A 26,932-nucleotide genomic window follows, 5' to 3' on the forward strand; every position below is an offset into this window, starting at 1 on the left:
AAGAAGGAATAAAATCAATATAAGCAATGTCAGTAAAGTTTGATACATGGTAAGTGAAAGGAGGGAAATTCTGTGCTTATTTCTCAGATCTAAGTACAGTAAAATAATTCTTGTGAAACTGCTACATGCTTTGCATATTTAATATAAAGTATTTACTTTATCATCTTCTGAAACAAAGTTTGGTCAGGCTAGATTTTTATTTTAAATTTAAGAAAGCAATTGCAGTATCATTTTTGTTCCAAATAACTTGTCTTAAATTTTGTCATTCCTGTCCACCTGCCACTTTACAAAAATAACAAACCAAAGGAAAATAGCAGCTGAGGTGTTGGCAACACCCTTGCAAAGAGGTTTTCTCTTCCGCGTGTGAGAGGAGCGGTGCCATGGAGTTCCTGCCTGCCCCGCACAACCCCGCCTCGAGTCCAGCCTGTGCTGTGTGCAGCAGCCTGGTCTCATTCCTCTCATTCTGGCTCCGGCTTCCTCCTTTATCTCTCATACTTGTAGATCTGCCTGTCGTCACTCATTCTCAGCGTTGCCTCATAAGCCTTTGCTTGGTTTGGATTTGGCTCAAAATCTTCCTTTTTTATTGCCTTCCTTTACTCTAGCGTCTTCATTTCTTCCCTGTGACTGGTGGTTGCCTCTCATTTCCCTGGCTTTCTTGTGGGGCAAAACCAAAGAAATACAGGTATTTTGACATCTTAAACGATTCCAATTGTCTGCCCTATTTGTTTTATTTCTTTTTCGAGAGAGGATGTTGAAACATATTTTAGTTTTTCTTATGGAAGATGATCACTTAGTTTCAAAGTTAAGATTTGTAGGAAAAGCAGCAAATGCCAGTAGGTAAGCAGAAAATTAGTTTATTGAAATCCTTTCTTCAAATCACTGTTGACAGTTTGATAAATTTTCAGATCTTTTTATAAAAATGGGGTTGTAATTATAGTAATAGTTTCATCACCAGTTTTTTCTTTAAAAATGTTGTAATTATTTTTTCATGTCATTAAACCTGCAATGTTGTAATCTGCTCTTTTCTCTGAATAATGTTACATTTTTCCCAAGTCACTGAACTTTCTTAAAGGCTATTTCATCAAGTAAATAGATGATGGGTTCTTTTCATTAATTTCCTATCCTTAGTCACTCTGTTGTTTGTTTCTAACTTTTCTTTTCAATTCAGAATTCAATTACAAAAAGTAATACAAATACAGCCCCTTCGGCAATGAATTAGATGTAATAATTAAGACTGACAGCTGCTTTGCTCGCTCTTCCTAGCTTCTCAGCTGTTACCTGCTGTTGGTCTGATCTGCTCCCCAGTATGTTTTTTAAATAGTCCAGTTTTGAAATAGTGTGTCTTTCATTAAGTGACTTTTTAGAATTTCTCTCCTACCCTACAGTCATTCTCATTCATCCTTTTTACTTCTGTGTCATTAGCTTTTCATGTGTTCATTAACCTCATTTCCCTTTCTGATTGATGGTAGATACATGAGAACCACATCTCATGCTCATGTGGGAACAGAGAATGAATAAATCTGGGCTCCAGCTCAGTGGCCCACAGGGAATACAGGTCAGAGACAGCCACAAGTAAAAGAGGAATTCATGTAGGAGAGAAATGTCAGGACAAATGCATGAGCTAAGTGACCAGAATTATAGCCCTGCTGACCATTTAGCTTTCATTGCAGTAGAAGCTGGCAATCCCGTGAGATTTTGGGGTGTGCAGGAGGAGGAGGAGGAGGAACTTGATTTAGGGCAAGAGTAGCTGTAGAGCACAACTCAGAACTTTATTTATTTACTTATTTAGTATTGTTTTTATTTAAAATAAACAGACTTTCAAATGGTTGCTTTTCCCTGTTTGCAGTGAAAAGCTTCTAGGTGATTTATAGTTCAGGAATGACTCTGGTTTTGTTAAATCAGTAGAAAGGGCCTGGGAGTAACTGGGTCTTGCGATATAACTTTGCAATCCCTTCCCACTTGAGCTGTTGAGAAAAGAAGCGTTAATGTAACAGTGCTTTAGAAAGCCAGAGTGACCTTGGATTAATAATGTACCTTATGTAATTTTTTAACTTTAAGTTTTCTAGTCTTTTTGGTTGATCGGCTCTTCTGTTTTTTTATTTTCCTTGGTTAGTGGGAAAAAGAGAAGGAATATACACTCATCTTACCCAGAAATAACATTAAGTCGTGGAGGGCCTGAGCTTGTATTCTGTGTGCCCCAAAGAAAACGGTAACTTTATCAGCCAGGACTGGTGCCCTTAATCGCATGTCTCTCGACACAGAGGTTTGGTGTAAATGGTAGCATTAGGATTCTGTAGGACTTAGAGAACTTGACTTGCAACCTATTCTTGTTAAGGATCAGTGGATATTGAACCCAATATGGATTTCCTGACAGTTCTCTGCAGAGTGAAGACCCTTGTGTAACTGCAGTGAGTCCAGTAATGAAATCATTGGCAGAAGTCTGTTCCTTTTTTCCTGAGATACTCATCTCAAAACCTCAGAATTGCAAGACACCTTAGTTAGCACTGGTCTAATGAAATACTACAGATTAGATGGCTTGTGAGCGACAGGAATTCATTCCTCATAGTTGTGAAGGCTGAGAAGCCCACAGTAAAGGCACATTTAGTATTTGGCACAGTGTTGCATTTTTCCTTGGTTTCTTTCCTGCTGTGTATTCACATTGTGAAAGAGGTCAGAGGAAGCCTCTTCTTATAGAGATTCTTGCCCCATTCACCTTTATGATCTAATCACCTCCCAAAAAATTCTACCAAGTCTTAATGCCATCTCCTGTGGGTTTAGGATCTATGTAAGAATTTGGGGTGCGGGGAGGAGACACAAATGCACAGACCCCAGCACAAAGTATCAAGATGAAAATTGACACGAATTTTAGGCGAACATCTAATAATTAACTTGGAGGTCTATATTTTAGGCTATTTACCATCTTATAAATTCTGTAAATCATTTAGGTAAAAAATTTTAAAACTGACTGAATATATAATTTATGATTAGGAATTTAGAAGTATTATAATATTAGTGAATTGTCTGCATTCACTGTCTTAACAAGCCACAGATACATATTTGTATTTTTGAATAGGTCAGAACTGTAGTCTTGGGCTGAGGATGGAATTCAGTAGTGTAGCAACTGTCTGGAAGTACAAGGTCCTGAGTTCAATTCTTGGTGCCCACAAAAAAAAAAAAAAAGAAAAACTGTAATCTTGTGCATTCTGATTGTTTTATCTGAAGTAATGTTTATTTACTTAAAATGTAATACATGTTCAACCTTATGCAGAGGCTGCTCTGGTCAAATCTGAAGAGTTTTGTACCTTGGCTAGACTGTACTGAATCAAGAATTTCAAATTGAATCCACTTCTTAGTGTTTCATTAAACATTACATTTTGCAATTTAATTTGTTTTTTGTTTGTTTTTGCTTTTGTTTTGCAGTTTAAGTGTTGATGGCTTTTTTTTTTTTTTTGGCAATACTGGAGTTGGACCCAAAGCACTGAGCTACATCCCCAGAACTTGCCTGTCTTCCTCTTTTTATTTTCTTGTTGTTGGGACGGAATAACCAACACCCATAAGTTAAAAGAGAGAAAGTTTGTTTTAGCTCACAAGTCCTATAAGTTTCAGTCTACCATTGGCTGGCTCCAAGGCAGGGCAGCATGGCAGGGGGGATGGCAGAGGAGAAAGAGCACGTGGTGTTGGGAGTGAACAGTGAGCTTTCTTTTCACTTTTATTCCATTTAGGCTGTAGGCCAATTGGTTGGTGCCACTCACATCCAGGTTGGGCCTTCCAGTTATCCACACCCAGAATGGTGCTAAGCCATTCAGTGGACTAGTAACAGTTATCACACACCCATAATCCATATTCACACATGCTAGATCCAGCCACCTCCCTGAAGCCCCACTTGAGTGTATGAGGCTTTGGGGGAACATGTAAATTTAAGTCATAGCACCACTTCTCCATCTTTGTTTGGAGAGAATCTTTCTAGTCTCCAAATTGTCCAGGAAGGGATTGAATTTGTGATTCTCAGCCTCTCACTGTGGGGATTACAGGCTTGTACCACCACTCATGGCTTGTTGGTGATGTATCTAAATATATTTAAACCAATGAGGAGTAAGAAAGTTTAGGTGAGGTTGGTTTGGCTGTGTGTGTTCCCATTTGTTCCCAGTTGGTGCTACCAGTATGAAATGTATATTTTAAAAATGCAAAAGTCCCCTGCAGGCTCTGGATTTCTCTGGGAGGCCAATTCTTTGATACACAGTGAATAGAAAGAGTCAGCTTGGGAGAAGAAGGAATAGCTGGTTTATTTGGCCACAGCTCTAAATCCCATTCTCCAAACAATACCAACAAGAAAGATGATACTATGGTTTCTTCTTGGAAGAGAAAAAAAAGGAGGAGCCTGTGCAGTTTTAATTGCTTCCACATAAGTAGCAAAATAGGACTCATAGGTTTTAATAGCTGGTATGTTATTTTTCTTTTTCAGTGGAGAGAAGGGGGGACTTTGAGGACATGTGATACATTTGACAATACCTTAGATTCTCTTACTAAATATGTGCAAACTGCAGAGAGCATGTCAATTTAAAAACTATAGGTATAAACATGCTTTATAAACTTTTGTATCATGCAAAAAAAAATACATGGCCTTCCCAGTTATTTTGTCTTTTTTTTTGAGACAGAGTCTTGCTATGCAGTTCAGGCTGGCCTTGAGCTCACTTTGTAGTCCAGACTGGTCTCAAACTTGCAGTGATCCTCCTGCCTCATTCTCCTGAGTGTTGACTTAAAATTACTGATAAGATTTTGAATTAGAAAATTTTCAGAGGTATTTTTTTATTGAAAAGGTATTTTTCATTAAAAACATTGCATGTGTTCTCACTTTTTTCTTTTTCCTTTTTTTCTTTCCTCCCTTTTCTCTCCTTTCCCTTTCTGTCTATTATACTTGATGTTGTACTCTTGCATCCTCACTCACTACTGATTTTCTCTACTTTCTATTTCTTTGGTTCTTTCTTTGTTCTTTTTTTTTTGAGAATCCTTTTCAGGTCATTCTGTTTTTGTCCTTGGTTCTGCTTCAGCTCACAACATTTTACTTCCAGATGCTTGACTTCAGATACTATGTGGAAGGGGTTCTCAGGTACACAAAAAGACTTCTCTCATTCTGGAGAAGGATGTGTCCTGTCCTGTCCTTTCCTGGGCAGTGTGGGAGGGCTGAGGCAGAAGGACAGGCAGGGGATGGCCAGGCTCTGGAGCCGTGGCTTGGCAGTCAGCCATGAGGACTACTTTGTCAAAGCTCTTCAGGGCGACCTTTCAGGCTTTTTCCTTAATCATAATTCACGAACAGTTCCTGTAGTTTTTTGTTTTTTGTGTGTGTGTTTTTTTTTTTTTTTTTTTTTTTGCCTATCACAATGGATTTGTGTGAGCTGCTGGCTTGTTATGCATGACTTTTTAAAGAAAGGAACATTTTACTGTTTGTTGTATTAGTATTAATGAAAGATGACGATTCTAAGCATTAATATTTTATGTTTTTCAAAAGTACCTTCTCCTTGATTTCCCTTGACAGGATGGAATATTCTCACTCCCTTGGTAAACTAGCTGTTGTCTGTTTCGGGGTATTTCATTCACTTTCCTTTAAGATTTTTGTATCTGAACTCTGTTTAGATGGAGATAACAGTGTGTAGAAATTCTTGCTGATGACCTCACCTGCAGAAATTGTGGGCATGGTGCCTGCATATCCATCTGCCCGGACTTTGTGTCAGGCAGGAAATCCTGTGAAATTCCTGCTCGGGGTTAACCAGAGGGACTCTGAAGGGTTTCATTCTTCTGGCCAGTTGTCTCCCTTATGAAAATGTATATAGAAACCCTTTTATGCATGAATTCTTGCTGACACATTGACCGAGGGTCAGGATGATAGGTATGGCTAAGAACATTCTGCAGTATAGGTGCACAAAAATAACACATGGAAACTTTGGTACAAACTTCGCAGCAGGATATATCCTAGTGATCACTCTCAGTTCCAGAAATGGGGTGCCATTCATTGGGAATAGAAGTTTGAACTTAGGGGCTGGGGATTTAGCTCAGTGGCTTAAGCACCAGCCTGGCAAGCACGAGGTCATGAGTTCGATCCCTGGCACCAAAAAAAAAGTGTGAGCTCTGCAGAGCCTGTGGCTTGGCAGTCAGCCTCCTATTAGCTATATGCTTTCAGATCCTAAACCTCAGGTGTCTCTCCACACTGTGCTGTTGTGGAAATTGCACCACTGGTCTTTGCATGGGGGTATGTATGACGCCTCCGACAATTTTCAAAGATCTTGTAAGGATAGTCAGGAATAGTTTTAAGAATTCCATTTTCTGGATCCTCATCTTGTGAGTATTTTTTTTAAATAAAATCAAGACTGTAGCTGTAATTAAAGCCTTAAAACAGGTTGTATTTCCCACTTTCTTCTTCACAATTGCCCTTTGCCATTTTGCTGTAGAAAGACATTTCTTATCCATCTTAAATCTTTCTACTGTGCCCTGTCTGAAGGAGTGGAACTTTTGGAGCCCTCAATAAGGTGGTTCGTTTGAAATATTGGTTTCAGCGATTTTTTTCTTTTAAAAAATTTCTTTATTTGTATATGTTTACAGTACATAAAGTTCCATTTTTTGTGAGCAGTTCATTTATGTATATAACATATCTCAATTCTTTTTTCCCCTTTCTTCTCCATTTTTGTTTTAAAAATTCTGTTTCTTTTCTTTTGCCAGCATCAGATTTATTTATTTTAGAAATCTTTGTCAAGTTACTATAAACAGATTAACAGACAGATGAAAAAACCAAAAACAGGTAAAATAGTTGCACTAAAATCAAGATGCACTTTTAGGTACGTTATAAATACTAAATTACAGTAACTTTTTTTGTATTGCATTTTATTTTGCACTTTATATACTGAGTGTTTCATATAAGGGAAATCATATGATATTTAAGCTTGTGTGTCTGGTTTTCTTCACTTAACGTTATAGCCTTAAGGTGCACCAGTTTTCTTACAAATGATTCATTTATCCTTTATGGCAGAATGGTAAGTACCACATTGTATATAGCTGCTACGTTTTCTTTGTTCACTCATCTGTTGATGGACATATAGGTTGCTTGTAATACTTAGCTGTTGTGAATTTTGCTGCTATAAAGATAGATGTGTGTGTATATCACTGTAATATGATGTCTTTACCTCTTTGGAGAAGATTTCTAGAAGGAAAGCTACTGGAACAAATGGAATTTCTAGTTTTAATTTTTTGAGGAATCTCCACACTGATTTCTGTAGTGGTTTTACCAATTGGCGCTCCCACCGACAATGAAGAGGGGGTTCTTTTTGCCCCTGCAACCTTTCTAGCATTTATTATTATTTGATTTCTTGAAGATAGCCATTCTTTCTGGAGTGAGATGGAATCTAAGTGCTTTTTAAATTTGCATTTCTCGAATGGCCAGCAATATTGAACATTTTTTCATGTATTTAGGATCATTTATACTTCTGCATCTGACAGTGTCTATTCATTTCAAATCCTCATTTTTGGTTAAATCTTTAATTTTTTTTGAGTTTTTTATATATTTTAGATATCTGTCCTTTAAGGAGTAGTTGGGATTTTTTTCCCATTCTTTAAGTTGTCTCTTTGCTCTGTTAGTTTCCTTTGATAGGAAGAAGCATTATAATTTGAGAGGACCCCATGTTTTGATTCTGGGAATTATTTCTTATACAACCAGGATTCTGTTCAGAAAGTCATTGTCTTCAAGAGTTTTACTTATTTTTTCTTTCAGCCGATTAGGTATTTCTATTTTAACATGTAGATCTTTGATCCATTCTGATTTTAGTTTAGTGCATGATGAGAGATACAGGTCTAGGTTCAATCTTTGGCATGCAGATAGACAGTTTTTCCAGTACCATGTGTTACCCTGAAGCAGAAGTATTTGGCTCCTTTGTCAAAGATAAGAAAGCTAAGTGTGCCTGGAGTTGTTCCTGCATCCTCTATTCTGTTCCATTGATCCATCAGTCTGTTATTTCTGTCAGTACCATCCTGCTTTTGTCACTGTAACTTTGCAGTATAACTTGAAGTTCAGGATTGTGATGCCCCTTTCTTGCCCTTGTTGCACGGAATTGCTTTTGCTTTTACGGTCTCTTCTCATTTATGAATTTTAGAATTACTCCCATTAGTTCTGTGAGGAATGCTACTGGTATTTTAATTGGGATTTCATTTTTCTCTACAACAGTTTTGAAAGTGTGGCTATTTTGAATTTTATTGGTTCTGCTTATCCAGGAATAGGGAATACCTTTCCATTAGCTGATGTCCTGTTTGATCTCCTTTATTAGAGTAATGTAATTTTTATTGTAGAAGTCTTTCACTTCTTTGGTTAGGCTAATTTCTAAGTATTTCTGTTCTCTTGAGGCTATTAAAGTTATTTACCTAATTCTCAGTGAGTTTATTATTAATGTATTATTACTTTAATTTCATTGACTAATATTGGGTTATTGAGGATGTTTGTATAGTCTTGATTTAGCTTTGGTAGTTCTTATGTACCTAGGAATTTGTCCATTTCTTCTGAATTTTCCATTTTATGAGAGTACAGGTTCTCCATGTGTTACCAAGGATATTTCTGGATTTTTGGCACAACCCATTGTGACTTTTCTTTTTTCTTTTTTAGTTGCATGGGTTTGAGTTCTTTCTGTCCCTATTTCAGTAGAATTGGCTAAGAGTTTGTCTGTTTTGTTTATTATTTCAAGCACTATTTAATTCATTGATTCCTTGTATTTTTAAAATCTTTATTTCATTAGGTTATATTCTGATCTCTGTTATTTCCTTTCTCATAGTAGCTTTGGAGTTGGATTGTTTTTCTCAGACCTTGAGTTGCATTATTTGGTTATTTATTTGAGCTCACTTTTTGTGTGTGTGTGATATTGGAATTCACTGCTATAAACTTCCCTCTTAGGACTTTTAGGACTACTGTCATTGTGTCCATAGGTCTCTATGTGTCATACTAGCATTATTGTTTAATTATAGGAGCTAGTTTCTTCCTTAATTTTATCTGTTACCCACTGATTATTCAAGAGAGTGTTGTTTTTAAGAAAAAAGTTTATATTATTAGTGTGTCTAGTACACATTTGTATTCCTTTTTGGAAGTTGGTATTATGCATAATACATCTTGCTTCCTTTTTTCATCCTGTGTCCCATCCCTCCTTTCCCTGTGCACCCATCTCTTGATCCCTTTTTAAATTTAATTTAATTTAATATTTTTGGTAGATGTTTTTACAACATAATATTTATGTTCCTTGTATGATATTGGTACATATCCCAGTTCCCTTTCTTATCTCCTATGTTTCCTCTCCTTCTTTCCTCTTGAGCTCCTTCCCTCTTGTGAAAAATCTTCATCCCTTCCCCTTTGAGAAAAGTCAATCTCCCTACTTCCTGTTAACTGTCTTTTATTTTTCTCTTTATTTTTATTTTGAGTTTCCCATATAATAAGTCACATGATATTTAAGCTTTCTATGTCTGATTTATAATAGCAGAATTCATAACAGCTAAATCTTGGCACCAACCTAAATGTCTATCAACAGATGAATGGATAAAGAAAATGTGTTATTTTTATACAATGGAATATTACTCTGCTATGAAGATAGATAAACTCCATCATCTGTAGGAAGTTGGTGTTGTTTAATTTCCATGTGTTCTGGTTTCATTGCACTGTGGTATGATGATATGCATGGAATAGTTTTGATTCTTTTACAGTTACTTAAGCGTGCTTTCTGAGCTACTATACTGTCTCTTCTAGAGAAAGCGTAATACGTTGCTGAGAATATGTTTTCTCTTGTTGGATATCTTGTAGATATCTACTAAGTCCATTTCTTTGAATATTTGGTTCAACTTTGATATTTATTTGGCGACTTTTTTGGTCTAGTTTATCTATCCATTTGTAATCAATCATAGGACCTCCATTACAACTGTATTGGTGTTTATATGATTTTTCATGTTGATTAATTTAAGAGGTTGTGTATGCTTGTGTTTGATGCATAGATGTTTATAATAATTACTATCTCTTCCAGTGGGTTGGTTCACTTAACCAATTTGTTTCTTCTAATCAATTTTGGCTTGAAATTGAGTTTGTCTGCTACTAAGATGGCTACTGCTGCTTTTTTCTAGATGCCTATGGCATGGAATATTGTTTTCCATCCTTTTATTTTTTAATCTGTAAATTTCTATTTGAATTAAATATATTCCTTGTATACAGTACTATATATGATTGGATTTTGTTTCTTGATTCATTCTGCCAGTCTGTCTTTTGATTGGTAAATGGAGACTATTCACATTGGGAATTACTATTGAAAGATATTGACTTATTCCTGTCATTGTATTATTTTCCCGTTGTAGATTTTTCTGTACTTTTTCTTTTGCTTTGCTGGTCATCCTGCCAAGTGTATTTATTATTTTGACTTATTGGAATTGTTGGCTTCATTTTTTTTTCTAGGATATTCCTGAGAAATTTTGTAATGCTGCTTTTGGTGATCATGAATTTCCTAAGTTGCTCTTTGTCATGGAAATACCTTATTTCTTTATCAATTTTGAAGGAAATTTTTGCAGGATACATAAGCTGGAGTTGAAAGTTATCTTTTAGGGCTTGAAACACTTTGCTCCAAGCACTCCTGGTTTTTAAGGTTTATGTTGTAAAGTCTACTCTAATTCTAACCAGTTAACATTTATATATGATTTCTGGCCTTTCTCTAACAGCTTTTAAGGTTTTGTTCCTGTGAAGACTTTCTGGTACTTTGAGTATAATATGGCATGGAGAGGCTCTCTTGGTCCTGGCTGTTGGGGATCGGGGCGCCTTATAAATCTGTATGTTTCTCTCTTTCCTTATATTTGTAAAGTTTTCTGCCATTAGTTCTGTGAGCAGGTCTTTTGTGCCATATGTGTTGTTTTCTGATTTTTCATTTCTTCTAGTTACTCATAGATTCATGGTTTTTGTATCAGCTAGCTAACCCTTTTTCTGTTCTTTTATTGCTTTTAAGGTGTCTTGAGAAGTTGGTCTTTGAAAACATCGTTGTCTTTTACTTCTGAAATTCTGTCCTCACATTGGTCAATTTTGTGTGTGTGTGTGTGTGTGTGTGTGTGTGTGTGTGTGTGTGCGCGCGTGCGCGCGCACTGGGAATGAGCTCATAGCCTCCCACTTGCCAAGCAGGTGCTTTGCTGCTGAGCTAAATCCCCTCCACCCCCGCACCTTGGTTACTTCTGCTGCCTGTACTTTCAATATAATTTTGAATCTCCTGGATTTCTGATTGAAACATTTTCATTGGCTATAATTATCTGTTAAACTGATCATTCATGTTTTTACCATTTTGTTTAACTCATCTAGCTTTTTAGTAATGTCTTCTGAAAGCTCCTAGATCATTTTATTGCTTCTGTTTAGTTATATCTTCTGTGATCTTACTGAATATCTCTTGGATCTATTTTCTACCTCCTCCATTATCCAGTCAAGTAATTTGAGTGTGTGATATATATGAAATTTTCTCCCTCTTGACTGGCCTCTGGATTGGTTACAAGAGGCTTGGGAGTTTGGGGAGACATTTTGTTGCTTTGGTGTTTTGTTTTGTTTTTTTATGAAGCAGTGCTTTACTACTTAGTACAGGCTGGCTTCAAACTCTCTATGATCCTCTTGCTTCAGCCTCTCCAGTGCTGGAAGTATAGGCGTGTGCCACCACACCCAGGTGTAGCCTGCATTTGTTATATGTCTATTGTTTTGTTTTGTGCTGGGGTTTGTGGACCCTTGTTGTGTAATGACTTTGTCATTAGTATAGGCATCTCTTTAGTTGGTTGCTTTTCAGTGATGTACTTTGAGTGTGGTCAGCTTTTAAAGCCCTCAAATCTTACTGCGTTGGTCAGTTTGGGAGGGGAGGATCTGATGTAACTGGCCCAATACTGAGGTTTCTGTGAATGTACTCTGGTATTGTTAATGTCACAAAAATAACCTAAGAGTTGGCTTACAGATAAAATCCCTTTAATAGCAATAATTATGCAACCCTGTTAATATCAAGGAAATCAGCTACAGTAGTGCCATCCAAGACAAATAAGGTACATACATTTAAGAACCAATTATAGGCCACCCTTAACCCTAAAAAAGAAATCTACAATTATGATATAAACATTAAGACAACTCAGGTATTGACTTACAGCTGTAATATACTAACTGCTGTAGCTGTATCTTCAGTAATGGTAGAAAAGAATTCAACAGTAATTTTATAGTGTTACCACCTAAAGATTTTTTTTAAAAATCTCATCATTATATAATTTAAAATATGCATATTAAAGATACTAAAAAATTTGAAATCTTAAATTATGTGATATGAGAAGAGAAAAGTGGTTTGAAGGGTCCTAAATTGATAAGTAGAAAGATGCTTATAGAATTGGGTAAAGGTAAGAGGAAAACTGCCAAGAAATAGATTTTTTTTTTAAGTGAGAGAAAAAGATATTACATGAGGAACAAGAAATGAGAGAAAAGAAGTAACAAAAACAGATAAGAAGCAAGGAAAAAGACAAAGGAAAATTCCCAAACTCTACTGAACTGTTAAAAGAGAAAGGAGGAAAGGAAAGATGAAAAAAAGGAACAATAAAACAAAACAGAAAACACTACCAAACTAACCTTTCCCCAGAATAACATCTTACTCACAGAGAGAGAGAGAGAGAGAGACAGAGAGAGGAGAGAGGAAAGAGAACAGGCAGGAAAAAAAAGAAATTTCTCTCTGATGTTGGATGTGTGATTTTCTTCTGGGATCTACAATTTTGTGGCTGTGTCCAAGTCAAGACATGCCTGTGCGCATGCTGGTAGATAAACCAGACTGTCAGACCCCACATCTGTGCTGGAGGCAGGCACCAGCAGGCTGTAGCAAGCATAGGGGCAAGTGCGCCAATGCTATGACTTTCAAATCCAGAGCAGCTCAGGCTGCGCCCAGCTTCTGACTTTAGCCCAGACCCCTTGGGGGGTCTCTTTGTAGTACCTTATTGGTTGTGGCTGTCTCCTGGGAGTGTCTGTCACCCAGTCACTGTGTGAATGTGACACTGGGAGCCATGAAGCGAAGCTATCCTGCAGCTTCTCCAACTCCTAGTTTCAAACAATCAACTCTTCCCCAGAATAACGTCTTACTGAGACTCTTTCCAGGGATGTGGTGGGTGCCGGGACCTGAATCACTTGCCAGCTGTTGACTGTCAAAGACTCAAGTGGGAGCGGAATCCCATACTCTCCCTGCACATCACAGAATACACTAGTCCATTCTACCATCGTGTTTTTCCCTGAAGCCCTCTAAAGTTTCCAACTTTCATTTTGTCTTTATGGATTCAGTCTCCCTTTCCTGGGAGACTGGGAGCTGGGAGAAAGTACATATTGTCCCTTGCCTTCTCTGTGTTATGTTGTCTTCCCGAATTTTCTGTAGTTTTTAATTTTTCTGTTCACTTCTTCTGGGAACTCTACTTCTCTTGTTTTCTTCCCCAAGTTTTCTTCTTCCAGTGTTTTAGATTCCAAATCTCGGAGAAACTAAGTTGTTGTTGCTTAGCATTCTGCCATCTTTGGTTTGGAGAATCCACATGCTGCTCAATTCTTTAAATCTCCTGAGACCCCAACCTGCTAATAATGTCACTATCTGTAAATTTGCTCTTGAAGTGTTTAACTTCTGTAGCCAAGGGCATTCTTAACTAGATTTTGCTTTTAATACTTACTGAATTAACATTGAAGTTTGTTGTTTTGGTCATGTTATTAATGATATTTGTGGTGATTGTACAATCCAAGAGAATCTCTTTGTACTCAGAGATCAGTGGTCATAGGAAGTTTTAGAAAACATTGTAAAATGATGATAGGAGACCATAACTCATAGGATTATAGAATATTAGGAAATTTAGAGGAGAAATTGACACAGGAATATAATTTCAATGAGAGAAAAGAATATAAAATCTCCAGCTGTGAAGGAAAACTTATTTATTTTTAAGTGAATGATGGTGAATATAAAATCATAACAGTTTTTATGCAACACTGGACACATTTGGAAGAATATAGTAACATTTTCTATTTTATGTATTTAGATTTAAAATTATCAGAAATACATCTTTTTCATTTATGACAAAATTTTAGTTGTCATCTTAAAATGGGCCTAGGAAACATGTTTGAAAATTTTTTTAAGAAGGATAGCAAAAAGTTTATTTTAGCCTGGTGTGGTGACACATCCTATAATTCCAACACTTCAGAGGCTAAGGCAGAAGGGTTGCCATGAGTTTGAGGCTAGCCTAAATTTCACAGGGAGACCCTGTCTCAAAAACAAACAAACAAATAAACAAACCAAAAGAACATTAGATTAACATCCTTTTTTGTCAATTTAAGTATGCCAGTAAACTTCTGGTGTTTGGCCAGGAGATGAGGGAAGGGTTTGTTCTTTTGTTCAATTGGCTTTTCTAAAGAACCCTGGTATTCATTCCATTGGTGTCTTTGTAGAAAACACTGTTAAAATAACTTTTATGTGTGATCCTGGACAATGAATTTACAGTCATCAGGTCATTTCCTTTGATATTAAGTTTTTTCATTTATGATTTAAGAGATTAGCTTGATATGTACTTTAGAAATAGCTAGAATTAGCATCAGAGCAAAACTCTCAACCTGATAGGATTAATATTCTAGGCACTTTTTATTTCTTTAATGTTTAACTGTTAATTCATGACTGTGATTAAATATTATTTGACAGTTTTGATAACTAAATGTTAAGATGTGTACTGACCTCAGCATTTTGGATAGTATCTTCATTTTTGAAGATCAGTTATACCTCACATAATAAACTGTCAAAGTAAATAGGTTCAACTCTTTTTTTTCCCCTAGGTGAAAAGAAATGGTTTGTCTCAGACAGTAAGCCAGGAAGAAAGGAAGAGACAAGAGGTATGTGTCTCACAAACAGTGTGTTAGAGCTCTACGTGTGACGAGAGGGGTCTGTGATTTTGGGCTTTCACTTTCTAGATGCACTTGCTCAGGGTTGTCCCTTGGGAATGTATTTGTTTTCTGTTTACCAAATTAGCAAATAGCCATTGTTAAATAAAGGTACAGAAGCATGAGCCCTCAGCAAAGCAAATATTTGTATATTTCAACATTTGCATTTAAACAATAAAACATATAGTTGAAGTGATTAAACTGGAAGAAATATTCCAACAAATGAAACAGAAGTTAGATCCTGGAGTTAAAAAAATGATGTTGCTGACAAACTGGTGATACCTGAATGAAGTATATACATTAGTCTATAGATTAATGTACCTCAGGTACGTAATGTACTCTGATCAGGAGCAACTTTGTAATGGCTAACAGGAACTCTGAACTCTCTGCAAGCTTCCTGTCATCTAAAAATGTACCAAAGGGGCTGGGGACATAGCACAAGTGCCTGTCTGGCAAGTGCAGTGTCCTCAGTTTGATTGCCAGTACCAAAAAATTCAAATTCAAATTTTAAAAATGAGTACCAAAATGCAAAGTTTACATGTATTATGTTTATATACGTAATACGCTTATGCTTGCCAGGCAGGTGCTTATGCTGCTGAGCTAAATCCCCAGCCCTGAGATTTATTCATGTTAATGCATGTTAATGCAGATAAATCATTTCAACCACTATATACTATTCTGTATCATCTTTTAAATTCTATATCTGATGATGGACAGTGGGTAGTATTCTTTTCTTTATTTTTAACACTGTGGCATAAACAGCGTTTTTGTCTCATTTTATAGGTATACTCCAGAACTTTTCCAAGGTCCCAAATCCGTTAAAACATATCTATTCTGTTAATCTTCTGTATTTGAACCTGATCTGTTTCAACTATATTTTGATAATATTTATGCAGATTTGTAACATAACAAGTTAATGACAACTTCAATTTTAACTTTGTGGTTCCTTTCTATTCCTGTGTAGCTGTTTGCAACAGGTTTAACCTGGTTTGTCTTTAGGCATTCACAGCCCTATTGAAGGATATTTTAACAATTACTTATTAAATTGAGATACCACTTGCCTTCTCATATGATCTATTCTATTTAATTCATCATTTTTTTGTCTAAATCATATTTTGCATTTGATTTAAAACAGTCTTTGCTGTTGAATGCATTTGAAGTAGTTCTAAGGCCATATATCTATCAGTGATATGAAACCCATTATTTTTGGCCAAAGTAAAGAGTTTTCTGTAGTTTGATTTTATTTTGGGCAGATAATTCTATTGACTAAATAGGCTTATATGAGATACACATTAAATGAAGCTCTTAATGATCTTTCTCTTTGTTCTTTGGGAAGTTACATCATTTAATTTCCTGGAGCACAGATGATGCTAAGCCAGCACAACTAAGGGAGACCTAAGTCTCTAACACTTTACAGATGCAAAAAGGGATTATTGCTGCTAACCTGATTTAAAAAACATGGGCCACTTCTTAGCAACTGGGCCTCCACCTGCCTGTGTCTGTCCTGTTCCCAGGCAGCCGGGTCTCCTGTGTGCTTTTTGGAGGTACTTTCGGTGCAGGCACCCTGCAGTCAGTGTGCTGAATGCATGGCTGCCAGGCAGCTCACCACGACAGATGTGTACCACCCCTCCCTGAGGAGGAAGTCTCCTGCATCACCCTCCTTAGATCTGAATTGGTTTTGCTGAGGAGCTAGATGAAATCCTTACACCAAGGTGTTGGCATTGACACCAGGAGTCTGCGGAGGGTCCTTTACTCCTTCTTGAGACACTAGCAAGAGAAGGGAGGTGGCTTGTTGAATGGACAGAATTATTTTCAATTGTGTGAGTTTAAATAAAAGAATTCCTGTGGCTCGTAAGAGCCTTCAAGAGCAGAATTCATGCCAGAATATTTGTTACTGACTGCACATTAGTTGGATTAAAGACGGAGACAGAAAAAGAGCACACAGTAAAGGGGAGCAAAGTAAGGTATTTGTGAGAAATTTTCTCTGGATTCCAAGAGATGACCATAAATTCTTACTGTCCCTGGAAGCAGCAGGCTTTGAAAGCAGGGCTAGAGATGACCCTGAAGGTTAATTAACATCACACTGAGATTTTATGACATGCCCAGCTTTCCTGCCATAGATTCTACCCTGTGGCAAAGGCATGACCTCAGGATGCAATGTCGTCTAGATTCTTTCCTTTTCAGTATTTATAATACAGAAAGTAACACTGTCTCAGTATTTAGATATATGTGCCTCTATAAAAGCAGTAATTTAATGGTACGTTTCTTAATTCTCACCTTTTTTTGTAGTTCACAGAACACCACATTCTTATAGCAGAACAGTGAGAGCTTTATTAGTTCTTCAATTAAAATAATGAACAATTTACTTATTTCTCTTTCTTACGAGGCAATCTTTGAAGTCATATCGTCTGAACATTCGTATTTGCTCAGCTTGGAGATCTTGATTCGAATGTTTAAAAATTCTAAAGAACTGAGTGATACAATGACCAAAACTGAGAGACATCATCTTTTCTCCAATATCACAGACGTCTGTGAGGCAAGCAAAAAGTAAGTGCATCTCAGTTTGCCTTCGCTTGTGTCAAGGTATTGCTTATTAACAAACACCCAAGTTATCTCAAAAGGAAGGAGCGTGGGGTTATAAAATCCTTCATCCGTTTATTTGGCTATTGGATTCATTCCTTGAAGTGTTTTCTAAAACTGTTTTTTAAGTTGTTCATTGACATAGAGATGTCGAGTATGTAATTAATTGCCCTAGCTAATGACTTTGCCACACGTCCATTCACTCTTTCCCTTTGGATTCCATCTGCAAATCTTGTTTGGTAATAGTCTGTAACTTTTGCCCATTTTGGTGATGAAAGAGCAAGTCTCAGACTTAGTTCTTTGATAAAGAATATCTAAGTAGAATGTAATAATGTTTTATTTTTACTACATTTAATATTTTTCTTTTACTTTGGATCATGAAAAGTAGATAAACTTCCATAATAGTGTTTTTTGCACCCTGTATTTGTACTTAACACTTGTTAACATTTTTCTGTTATCTTTGCTTTTTGTTTAAATATTTCCAAGTATGTAGTTATAATATCTTATTCATAAATACTTTAATGAAATAAAAATTACCAGATCCATGAGTCTTTAATTTATGATTTTATTCTTTGATTTCATGCAAGTGTAAGTTAAAATGCTGTAGAATTCCAGAGGTACCAAATGATCTATATTTAAAAAAAGAAAATGCCCTTCCTGTATTGTTCTCTGTCACCCAAAAGGTAACTAAAAAAAAAGCTTTATTTCTTGTGTATTTTTTAAGAAACAGTCTATGATTATAAAGAAAAAATATATTTTCTTCTTTTTAATTGGTAGCATATTGTTGTTCTTCTTACTTTTTTTTTACTTCAGTCTTCAAGATCTTTACATATTTGTCCATTAAAGTTCCTCATTCATTGTTACACTTGTCACTGCAGATTATTGAAGAGACCCAGTCATTGGTTTTGCAACATTTCCCTTGAGGTACATAAAGTGTACCAGATCAATAGCAGAGCCATTACCTCATTAAGAATTGCAAAATGGAGTTACTCTCAGTGCTCACTTTCTATTCATTTATTAGCTGAAATATTTCTATAAAGGGAAATACGGAGCCTTCCCAGTGTGTGAAATTTAAGTTACTTTATTTGTTAATGCCAAATATTCCCTTAATCTTAATAATCTTTGGTTATTTTCTTGTTATATGATATTTCAAAATGTTAAGGGATCATGTTTTACAATTCATGTTCTGGGCCTAAATCAGGCATTTCCATGAGCCCTGGTATCTTTTGACGTGAAGCAGTATGTTGGAATCTCTGAGTGAGCGCTAATGGTGCTCACTGCTAAGCAGTTTTTGGAGTTTCAATATGCAGAAAAAGTCTAAATTCAAATCTGTGAATCATGATACATTTAAAGAAGTTTGTTGGTGTTCCAGATTCACCAAAATATATGCATTAAATATGTGATTTTTTTAATGTATCATATATAGCTCCATATATTTCCCTATTTTTTTGAAAAAAAGAAATCTGACTTCTATCCCTGTCCTATGTACCCTGGTCCTTCTTTGTATAGTTAATCTAAAAAATAGATTATTGTTTATTAAGTCTGGTGAGATTAGTGTCACATGCCTGTAGTCCCAGCAGTTTGGGAGTTGGGGGGGCTAAGGCAGCAGAATTGGGAGTCTTGAGCCCAGCCTGGGCAACTTGGTAGTAATTTAGGGGCTCCTGTCTCAAAAATGAAAATAAAAAAGAGCTCACTATGAAAGCTCAGGATTTCAATGCCCAGCACTAGAAAGCAGAAAGGAAGTTAAAAAAGAAGGAAGGGAGGGAAAGAGAAATGTATTTCCAGTTCTGTGATTCCCCACTGAATGGCTTTGTCATCATTGACCTATCCAGCCTCCTATTGATGGGCATTAAGATTATTATAAGTCTCACTGTTACAGGGAATCCTGCTTTGTGCTTATGTTCTACTGCATTTTAGCTATTGTGTCTTTGGAATAGATTCTTAGATGTAAACTTGCTAGATCAAAGAGTGGATGTGTACACAGTGCAATAAAGTATTGCTCAATTGTCTTCATAGCATTTGTACACTTTTCCATTCCAAGGGTAGAAGAGTACATGGCTCCTCATAGCCTTCCAACAAATCTTTAGGTTTTAGTCAGTCTAATAGGCAGGAAGGGTTATCTAAGTATAATGGTTTTTTGTTTTTGGTTTTTTAAACAGCGTTTCACTATGCAGTTCAGGCTGGCCTTGAACTCACTTTGTAGCCCAGGCTGGCCTTGAACTCAAAGGGATCCTCTTGCCTCAGCCTCCCAAATGCTGGGATTACAGGCATGAATCACCACGCTTGACATTATTTTAATTTAGTTTTAGATAACATTTTCATAAACTTTTCTATGTAAATAAGAACGGTATGGAAAAAAGTGCCTGTATATGGTCAGTACTTATTAAATTAATGTTGCTATTATTTCCCCATGATGAAATGAATTAAAATTTGAGATAAATGCTAATGTTACATGACATACATGAGGGAAGAAAGACATTTGCTTATAGCTGCAAACTGAGTGTTTACTTTGATAAGACGAACAGTCCTAGTGTGAAAGCTCAGTTTAGCTGATCATGAGAAGTGATCTGCTTAACAAGAAGTGGAAAAAGGTATTAGTGTTTCTTCTGTTCAGAAAGGTGGGGGCTGACAGAAGCATTTTATGTGAAAAATTGACAAAAATCATAGAGCAAGTAGAAATGATGAACATAACTAAAATCACCATATGCCAAAACGATTAAAACTCAAGGTTCCTTTAAACTTGAAGGAAGCATGTATTCATTTATTCAACTAATATTTTAGTTATTTTGTACAGAATACTTACCAATTTTTTTTTTGTCTTTTTCATTTTTATTGGTACCAGGGATCGAACTCACGACCGCCTGCTTGCAAGGCAGGTGCTTATGCCGCTGAGCTAAATCCCCAGCCCCAGATACTTACCATTTATACCAAGCTTACTAAGTGCATTATTCTCAGTGAACACAGAGTCTTAAAGTTACAAGATAAGTAACAAAGGCATTGCCATATTCTCATGCATCACTTAAGAACAAGGATAAGTTCAGAGAAAGGTGGGAGAACACCTTATAGGCATGCCCAACCTTTTGGCCTGTTGACCCACGCTGAGGGAAGAGGGATTGTCTTGGACCACATATAAAATACATATGGTTAATGTATGAAACTTCCTCTGTGTTTATAGTGTTAGCTATTATAACATTAAAAAAAAAAACCAAGGCAAGCAGCCTGGAGGCTGCAGGACAGACACAGCTGAGTACACTTCTACAGACCTAGGTAATATAACCTACTGTACACCTAGGCTAAACCACTTGTATAAATGAGACAGCCTATTGCTTCTAGGGCTGATGAATAAAACAACATGGAATTAAAGCCAGCATAGAAGAAAACTAATGTAAACATAGTAACATATACATATATGTATGAGTCTGTCAGGATAACACAGTATACTATTTTATGGTAAATTTTTTTATAAGTAGGAAAACAGTCTAAAAATAATAATAAAAATAATAATATTGTTGTAAAAATAATAAGTCAGTGCCATATGTAGTTGTTTATCATTATCAACTGTTATGGATAGCTATATGATAGCTCCTTATTGTTCTTTGAGACCGAGACTCACTATATAACTCAGACTAACCTTGAATGACAGTGATACTCCTGCCTCAGCCTCCCAAGTGCTGAGATTGCAGATGTGCATCATGACTGGATCCACTATATGTGATATTTGATGTCTTATATTTCAACTAAGTCTGTTCAGCGTCTACTTAAAAATCTTGTATTTTAATAACTTACATTACAAATTTTATTTGATTTAATTTGAAGCAGCATATTATACATAGTGTTTTTAAAATTCAAAGTACTCAGAAGATTACAGAAATTTCATGATGTAATATCTACATGCTGAACCTACAGTTCCAATAAAATGTAAAATAAAGTCATAAGTAAAATACATGACCAGTATCTGAATTAACTACATATTGCTGATTAAGAATAACTTGTGCAGTGCATCCCAGGAGGGGATACCTTCCTTGTTTTCTTTTACATAAGGAAAAGTTGTAGCTGTAAGTGCTGGCGTATTTAGCGTAGGATGCGGTCAGACTGATCTTGACTGTCAGGTGAGTAGTGTGATTTTGTACGGACTCCCAGCACTTAGAGGCTCTTTCATACAAGTAGGCATTATTTGAAAATAGACAACAGAGACAAAGATTATGCTTATTCTGGTGTAGTGTGTGTGTGTTTATCAGCAGGGTATGGTTTTACCAAATTCTTTTGTTTGTTTGTTTGAGAAGGTCTCACTCTTCAATTCAGACTGGCCTTGAGCTCACTGTGTAGCCCAGGCTGGCCTTGAACTCACCACAATCTTTTTGCCTCATCCTTGGAGTGTTGGGATTATAGGAGTGCACCATCTTGGCTGGTTTTACCAAATTCTTGTCTTCTGTATAACAAATTGCTCATTTCAGTCAACACTTACTGAGCCTCCTATTCTGCAAGGTTTGTAAGTTCCAGAGCATTTCTGTCTTGTGGCTGTCGGTCTTCTGAGGCAGATGATGGCTGGTGGAACAGTGTGAGTGCAGAGGCATCTCAGAGCACAGTACTTGGTGAATCCAAGGGAAGGAAGAGAGCAGATGGTAAAGGCCATTATAAGGCTGAGGAATTTTCAATGTTTCCTGAAAAATTTTGCCGTTACTAATGTGAAAAAATACTAGCAATCACATGCACACCCCTCCCACCTAATGTGGTAGAATTGGAGTGGTGTGTGTTTGCATTAGAGAGCAGGTAAAAATGAGATATTTGAGGCAGTTGAAGTAACACTACTGGCTATTGTGGGAGCCTAATTGGGGGCCCAAAGTGGCAACTCAAAAGATGCTTAGAACAGAATTTCTGGGGTACTGGTAAAAAGAAGAAAGAGGTTAGTTTGCCTCCAGGGCTGGCTGCAGATGCAGTTCCTATGCACCACGATCTAAAAGGAAGAGGTTGGGGCTTAGTGAAGGAAGTAAAGACCTCAGTCTGGGGCATGTTAAGTTTGAGTGACTGTGGAACATAAAGGGAGGTTGTCCAGTTGAAAAGAGGAAAACCGATTGGGACTCCAGAAAAGTCTTGCATAGTGATGCAGATTCGAGCCACAAGGATGTTTCTGTCCCTGTGTGTTTAATGAGACACTGAATCTTGTAGCAGTGGATTTTAAGCAGTGGAGGGGGTGGTATTTACCCCTTTGACCTACTGGGAATACCTTCTGGTCACCCTCTTGATTTGGGGGCTCTCTTGGCTTTATTAGCTGGGGGCTGGTGAGTCACACGTGCTGAAATTGGTAGTGGTCCTAGATAAACATGAAGTGTCCCCACCCCGTACTAGTGGTGCCTTTCTTGAAATGCATAAGTGGAGTAAAAGAAAACTCACGTCAGAATTTTGACAGAGAAACATTGGAGGGACTTATAGTGTGGGACAAATGAAATAAATAAAATAAGAACTGCACAGTGAGTTTGGGCCTTCATCAAGCCAGCTGGCTGTGGAAGGGCTCGCTCTGTGGTTGGCATCTCCACATTTCTCTCTTTGTAGGTACAATAGTCCTCCTAACTGTTGCTTCTAATCTTCCCGTGTGTGAGGAAGCAGCTGGAATACTCCTGATCCTGTATTTGTCCTTCCTTAGAAGAGTCTTTTCTTCTTCATGAGATGCCTACAGTGAAATTTTTAAGTTGAGGCTGAACCTCGATGGCTTTGGATCAGCACCAGAACAAAGCCTTTGATCTCCAGCCCTCGAACCACTTTTTTCCACTTTAACTGTGCTAACTTCTGCACTGTCTCAAATTCATGAAGTCTACCTGATGCAGCCTTCTGAGGACCAATGATAAACTAAAAGCCTAATCATGAAAATGGGAAGCAGAGTATTAGATATCTCCCTTCGTTTAGAAATGAATAGGCTTGTTTACATAGGTCCCTCATTTTTTATTTATTTTTTCTTCCTGTTTGATTCTTCCTTCCCAAATCTGTGTTCTCTTAGAGTAGTTTGTAGATAATTACTAGCAAAAACCCTTGACATCTGATTGATTTATATTACTTTGCAAACAGAATGTGATCTAATTCCAGTTGTGTTTAAATCTCAGATATATCCCTGATAAAAGGTAGATACTATGAGGAAAAGAAATTGTGTCTGTTGTATAAGACTGAATAGTAGCCTTCCTGTTCTGTTTACAGAATAAGGTATAAGTAAGGTCTTTTGCGCCAGAAAAAAGTTTTAACTTCAATTCTGAGTTTTCATTCGCAATATGTAGAGTATGCTAACAATCTTTTGTGTTAATTGTGTTCTGTAAAATAGGCTGCTGAGGAACTTTCCAAGGTACTCATTTCTATTTTTCCCTTTAAAAATTAAAAAATAGCGTGTCTTCGGAAAGTCTGTGGAGCTAAAACTCCGCTTGTTTTCAATTTCTGTAGAGCAAAACCCAGTATCCATCAATGTGCTTTTGTGTCCCAAGGAACTGAATTTGTTCCTAGCGTGTAATGAGCATCTAATGCCAAGTTCTGCAGTTCTTGCTTTGTGTAGCAGAGTACATTACAGTAATAGTAAACATACGAAACAATTCTTACCCAACACGGGCTTCTCCACAAGACTTTTTCCCTAATTTTAATCAGATTATATTAGAATTGAAATATCATGGAATATGAAATATGATTTTAAGTGCATATGTTACATTATATGACTTGATTTTGCCCAAAAAATGACATGCTGTTCAAATGTTAATGCACCGTATCTGTACTGTGAAGTTTGTTTTTTATTTGGTCATTTAAATTCTAAACTTTAGATATTAATGAAGTAACAGCAAGCCTTGGAAACTCTTTAATATTAGTAATGCTATATTTCATTCTTTCTAATTCATTAAGCTAAAATTTAAAAAGAAAAGCATATTAAATTTAACTAGGCCAGAGAATATGGAACCCTTTAACTTGTAGAACTTGTTTAATTTTTACCCTGGACTAATGGTCATTGCTAATGTTTGTTGTTAGTGGATATTCTCTCCTCCCTCAGTATATAATATAATTTACCAGAGAATCTTTGGTAAATAAATCATACTCTGTTTTCCTTAATTTAACACATAAACTTGATTCTTTATAAAAACTAACTTCTTGGGCCAGGGATTTAGCTCAGTCATATAAGCGCCTGACAAGCGCGAGGTTATGAGTTCAGTCCCCAGTACCAAAAAAAAAAAAATTTCTTCAGCTGGCAGTCAAAGACAGTGACACTGAGAAGCCATCTTTGCGACATTCTTTGGCTTTTTCTCTCTCCTAATATGAATGAGCAAAAAAGTTCATATGAGAGTTGCCACCAGTAGCCTGCAGTAACATAGATATTCTAGTCCCTGGTGTTCAGCCCTGATCAGTATTCAGGTTTGGAATAACAGCAAGGGAATTAAGTAGTTATTTATCATTTCAGTATAGTAAGGACTACAGATGTTTTCATTGTACATGCATTCCTTTTAATTAAGTGTGCAGAAAAGGGGTGATTGGTCTACAGTCTTGTGAAATTAAACAGCTGACACTCGCAGCTAAATGAGGCTGACTGAAGACATGTGTTCATCTTCCTTCTCCTCTGAAATTCCAGTAAAAATCCTAGAGAGTCAGTGTACAAACTCCTAAGAGGAAAACAAACAAACAGAAAGCAGTCAGAATGTTTCAGAATCTGAAAAACCAGAGCTAGGTGTTCAATAAGTATTTTGTGGAATCCATGAAAGTTAAATCAAACTGATAGCGAAGAAAACCAAGAAGTAACCAGGTTTGAGCTATCGAGCCTCTAAAAGGTGCAAGGCTTAATGAAATTGGAGCGAAGATGTAATTAAATACAATGGCCATGAGAAGTAGGCAGACCCCAATCTCTTCTGCAGCCCTAGCAAACTGGACAGTGCCCTTTTGTTCCCCAGCAGCAGTGCAAAATAGTTGGACACTGAACCAGAAGACCCAGGTGCATGTAAGGAGGCAACTACATACAGCACAGGACACTGGGATATTGTGACAGGGGAGACTCGGAGATTTCTGCTTCCACTCTCAATCTGGAATCGCACCAGCCAGGTTCATTTTACCATTTGCCTTCTTGTTGAATCCTAATAGCACACCATGGGTTAAACAGCTTTTGTCATTTGCATCAGTGATATGTATGTTCAAATACATTTTTATTATTATGTTATGCTTTCACATTTTACTATTGCCCCTTTTAAATTTTGCAGGAATCAGCCAGTTGAATGTTACAGAACCATAAGTTCTGAAACTTTAAAAATACATTTGCTTTAGGAACATGCTGGGGAAGTATTAACACCTCTAAATCTTGATCTCATGCACTAATCAGAAGATAGTTTACTCAACCTTATAGGGTTGTTTTGAAAATTAATAAGATAATAGATATAAAGTGCTTGGTTCTCAAATAATTATTTTGTTATTACTGTCATTTTGACCATGTATGTCTGATGTTCAGAAGTGTCTTTGGAATTTATTTATTCATTACCTTCTGGTTGAAGCTCTTACTGATCAGCATAGTGGGGCTTGCTTCATGGGAAGGTGTGATTTCTCTTCTGATTGAGGCTCTTACCCCTCAGCATGGCAGAGCTTGTTGCACAGAAAGGCTTGGTTTCTCTTTTAGTAGAGGCTCTTACAGCATAGCAGGACTAGCTTCATGGGAAGACCTTTATTTATTTATCTATTTATCTTTTTGAGAAAGAGTCTCACTATGCAGTTCATGCTGGCCTTGAGCTCACTTTGTAGCATAGGCTGGTCTTGAACTTGCAGTGATCCTCCTTCCTCAGCCTCCCAAGTACTGGGATTACAGGCTTGCCCTGCTGCTCCTGGCTTGGCATTTGTATTTATTAACTGTTGTGTGGATAGCCTATATGTTTTCCTATGCCTACATTGGTCTAGGGCTAGATTGAAGAATAGTTCTTGTTCTATATAGATTCTAGCACAATAAACTATATGACCTTGTTTTAAAAATGGTTACAGTACAGTGTTACAGTTAATTACAATAGCAGCCATTTTTGACATTGAATATAGTAAAGTCAAAGTAGATGAAGTCTTTCATAATAAGGCAACATATATTAGTTTTGATTTAGGAGAAGACTGGCTCAATTTTTTGCATCTTACCAGCCTCATGTTTTCCTTGTGAGTGGTAAATTTCTTGGACCAGTGCTTCAGAGCAGGCCCTGGCATGCTTTAGCTGCCAATTAAGCTAGTCTCCTGGTTATTTTTTGCAGACATTTGGACCAGTATACTACATGTTTTTTTTTTCCTCTGCTTGCATTGGCTTTGCAAGCTCCAAAAGCTTGGGAATTTTGGTTTGTCACATGGGGATTTAAGCTTGGATAATGATCCTAGTTGGGGCAGCCTAAATTGTTACCAAGCTTAGTCACTAGCTGTTATCAATCTTAAACTAGAGTA

At 36.8% G+C, this 26,932-nt stretch overlaps 1 protein-coding gene across 1 annotated transcript in view; it reads left to right on the plus strand.

Moving 5' to 3' along the window:
- The window catches only part of Arhgef26 (Rho guanine nucleotide exchange factor 26), a 123,315-nt gene that overhangs the window by 16,585 nt on the left and 79,798 nt on the right, over positions 1-26,932 (plus strand). Inside the window, exons 4-5 of the mRNA XM_013159884.3 lie at positions 14,840-14,896; positions 17,331-17,491. Of these exons, the coding sequence (XP_013015338.2) occupies positions 14,840-14,896; positions 17,331-17,491 (218 nt within the window). The remainder of the gene's footprint in view (positions 1-14,839; positions 14,897-17,330; positions 17,492-26,932) is intronic.

The sequence above is a fragment of the Cavia porcellus genome, unplaced genomic scaffold, assembly GCF_034190915.1.
Source record: "Cavia porcellus strain 051 isolate PalLab524CR breed Dunkin Hartley unplaced genomic scaffold, mCavPor4.1 scaffold_5, whole genome shotgun sequence".
Taxonomy (NCBI): Eukaryota; Metazoa; Chordata; class Mammalia; order Rodentia; family Caviidae; genus Cavia; species Cavia porcellus.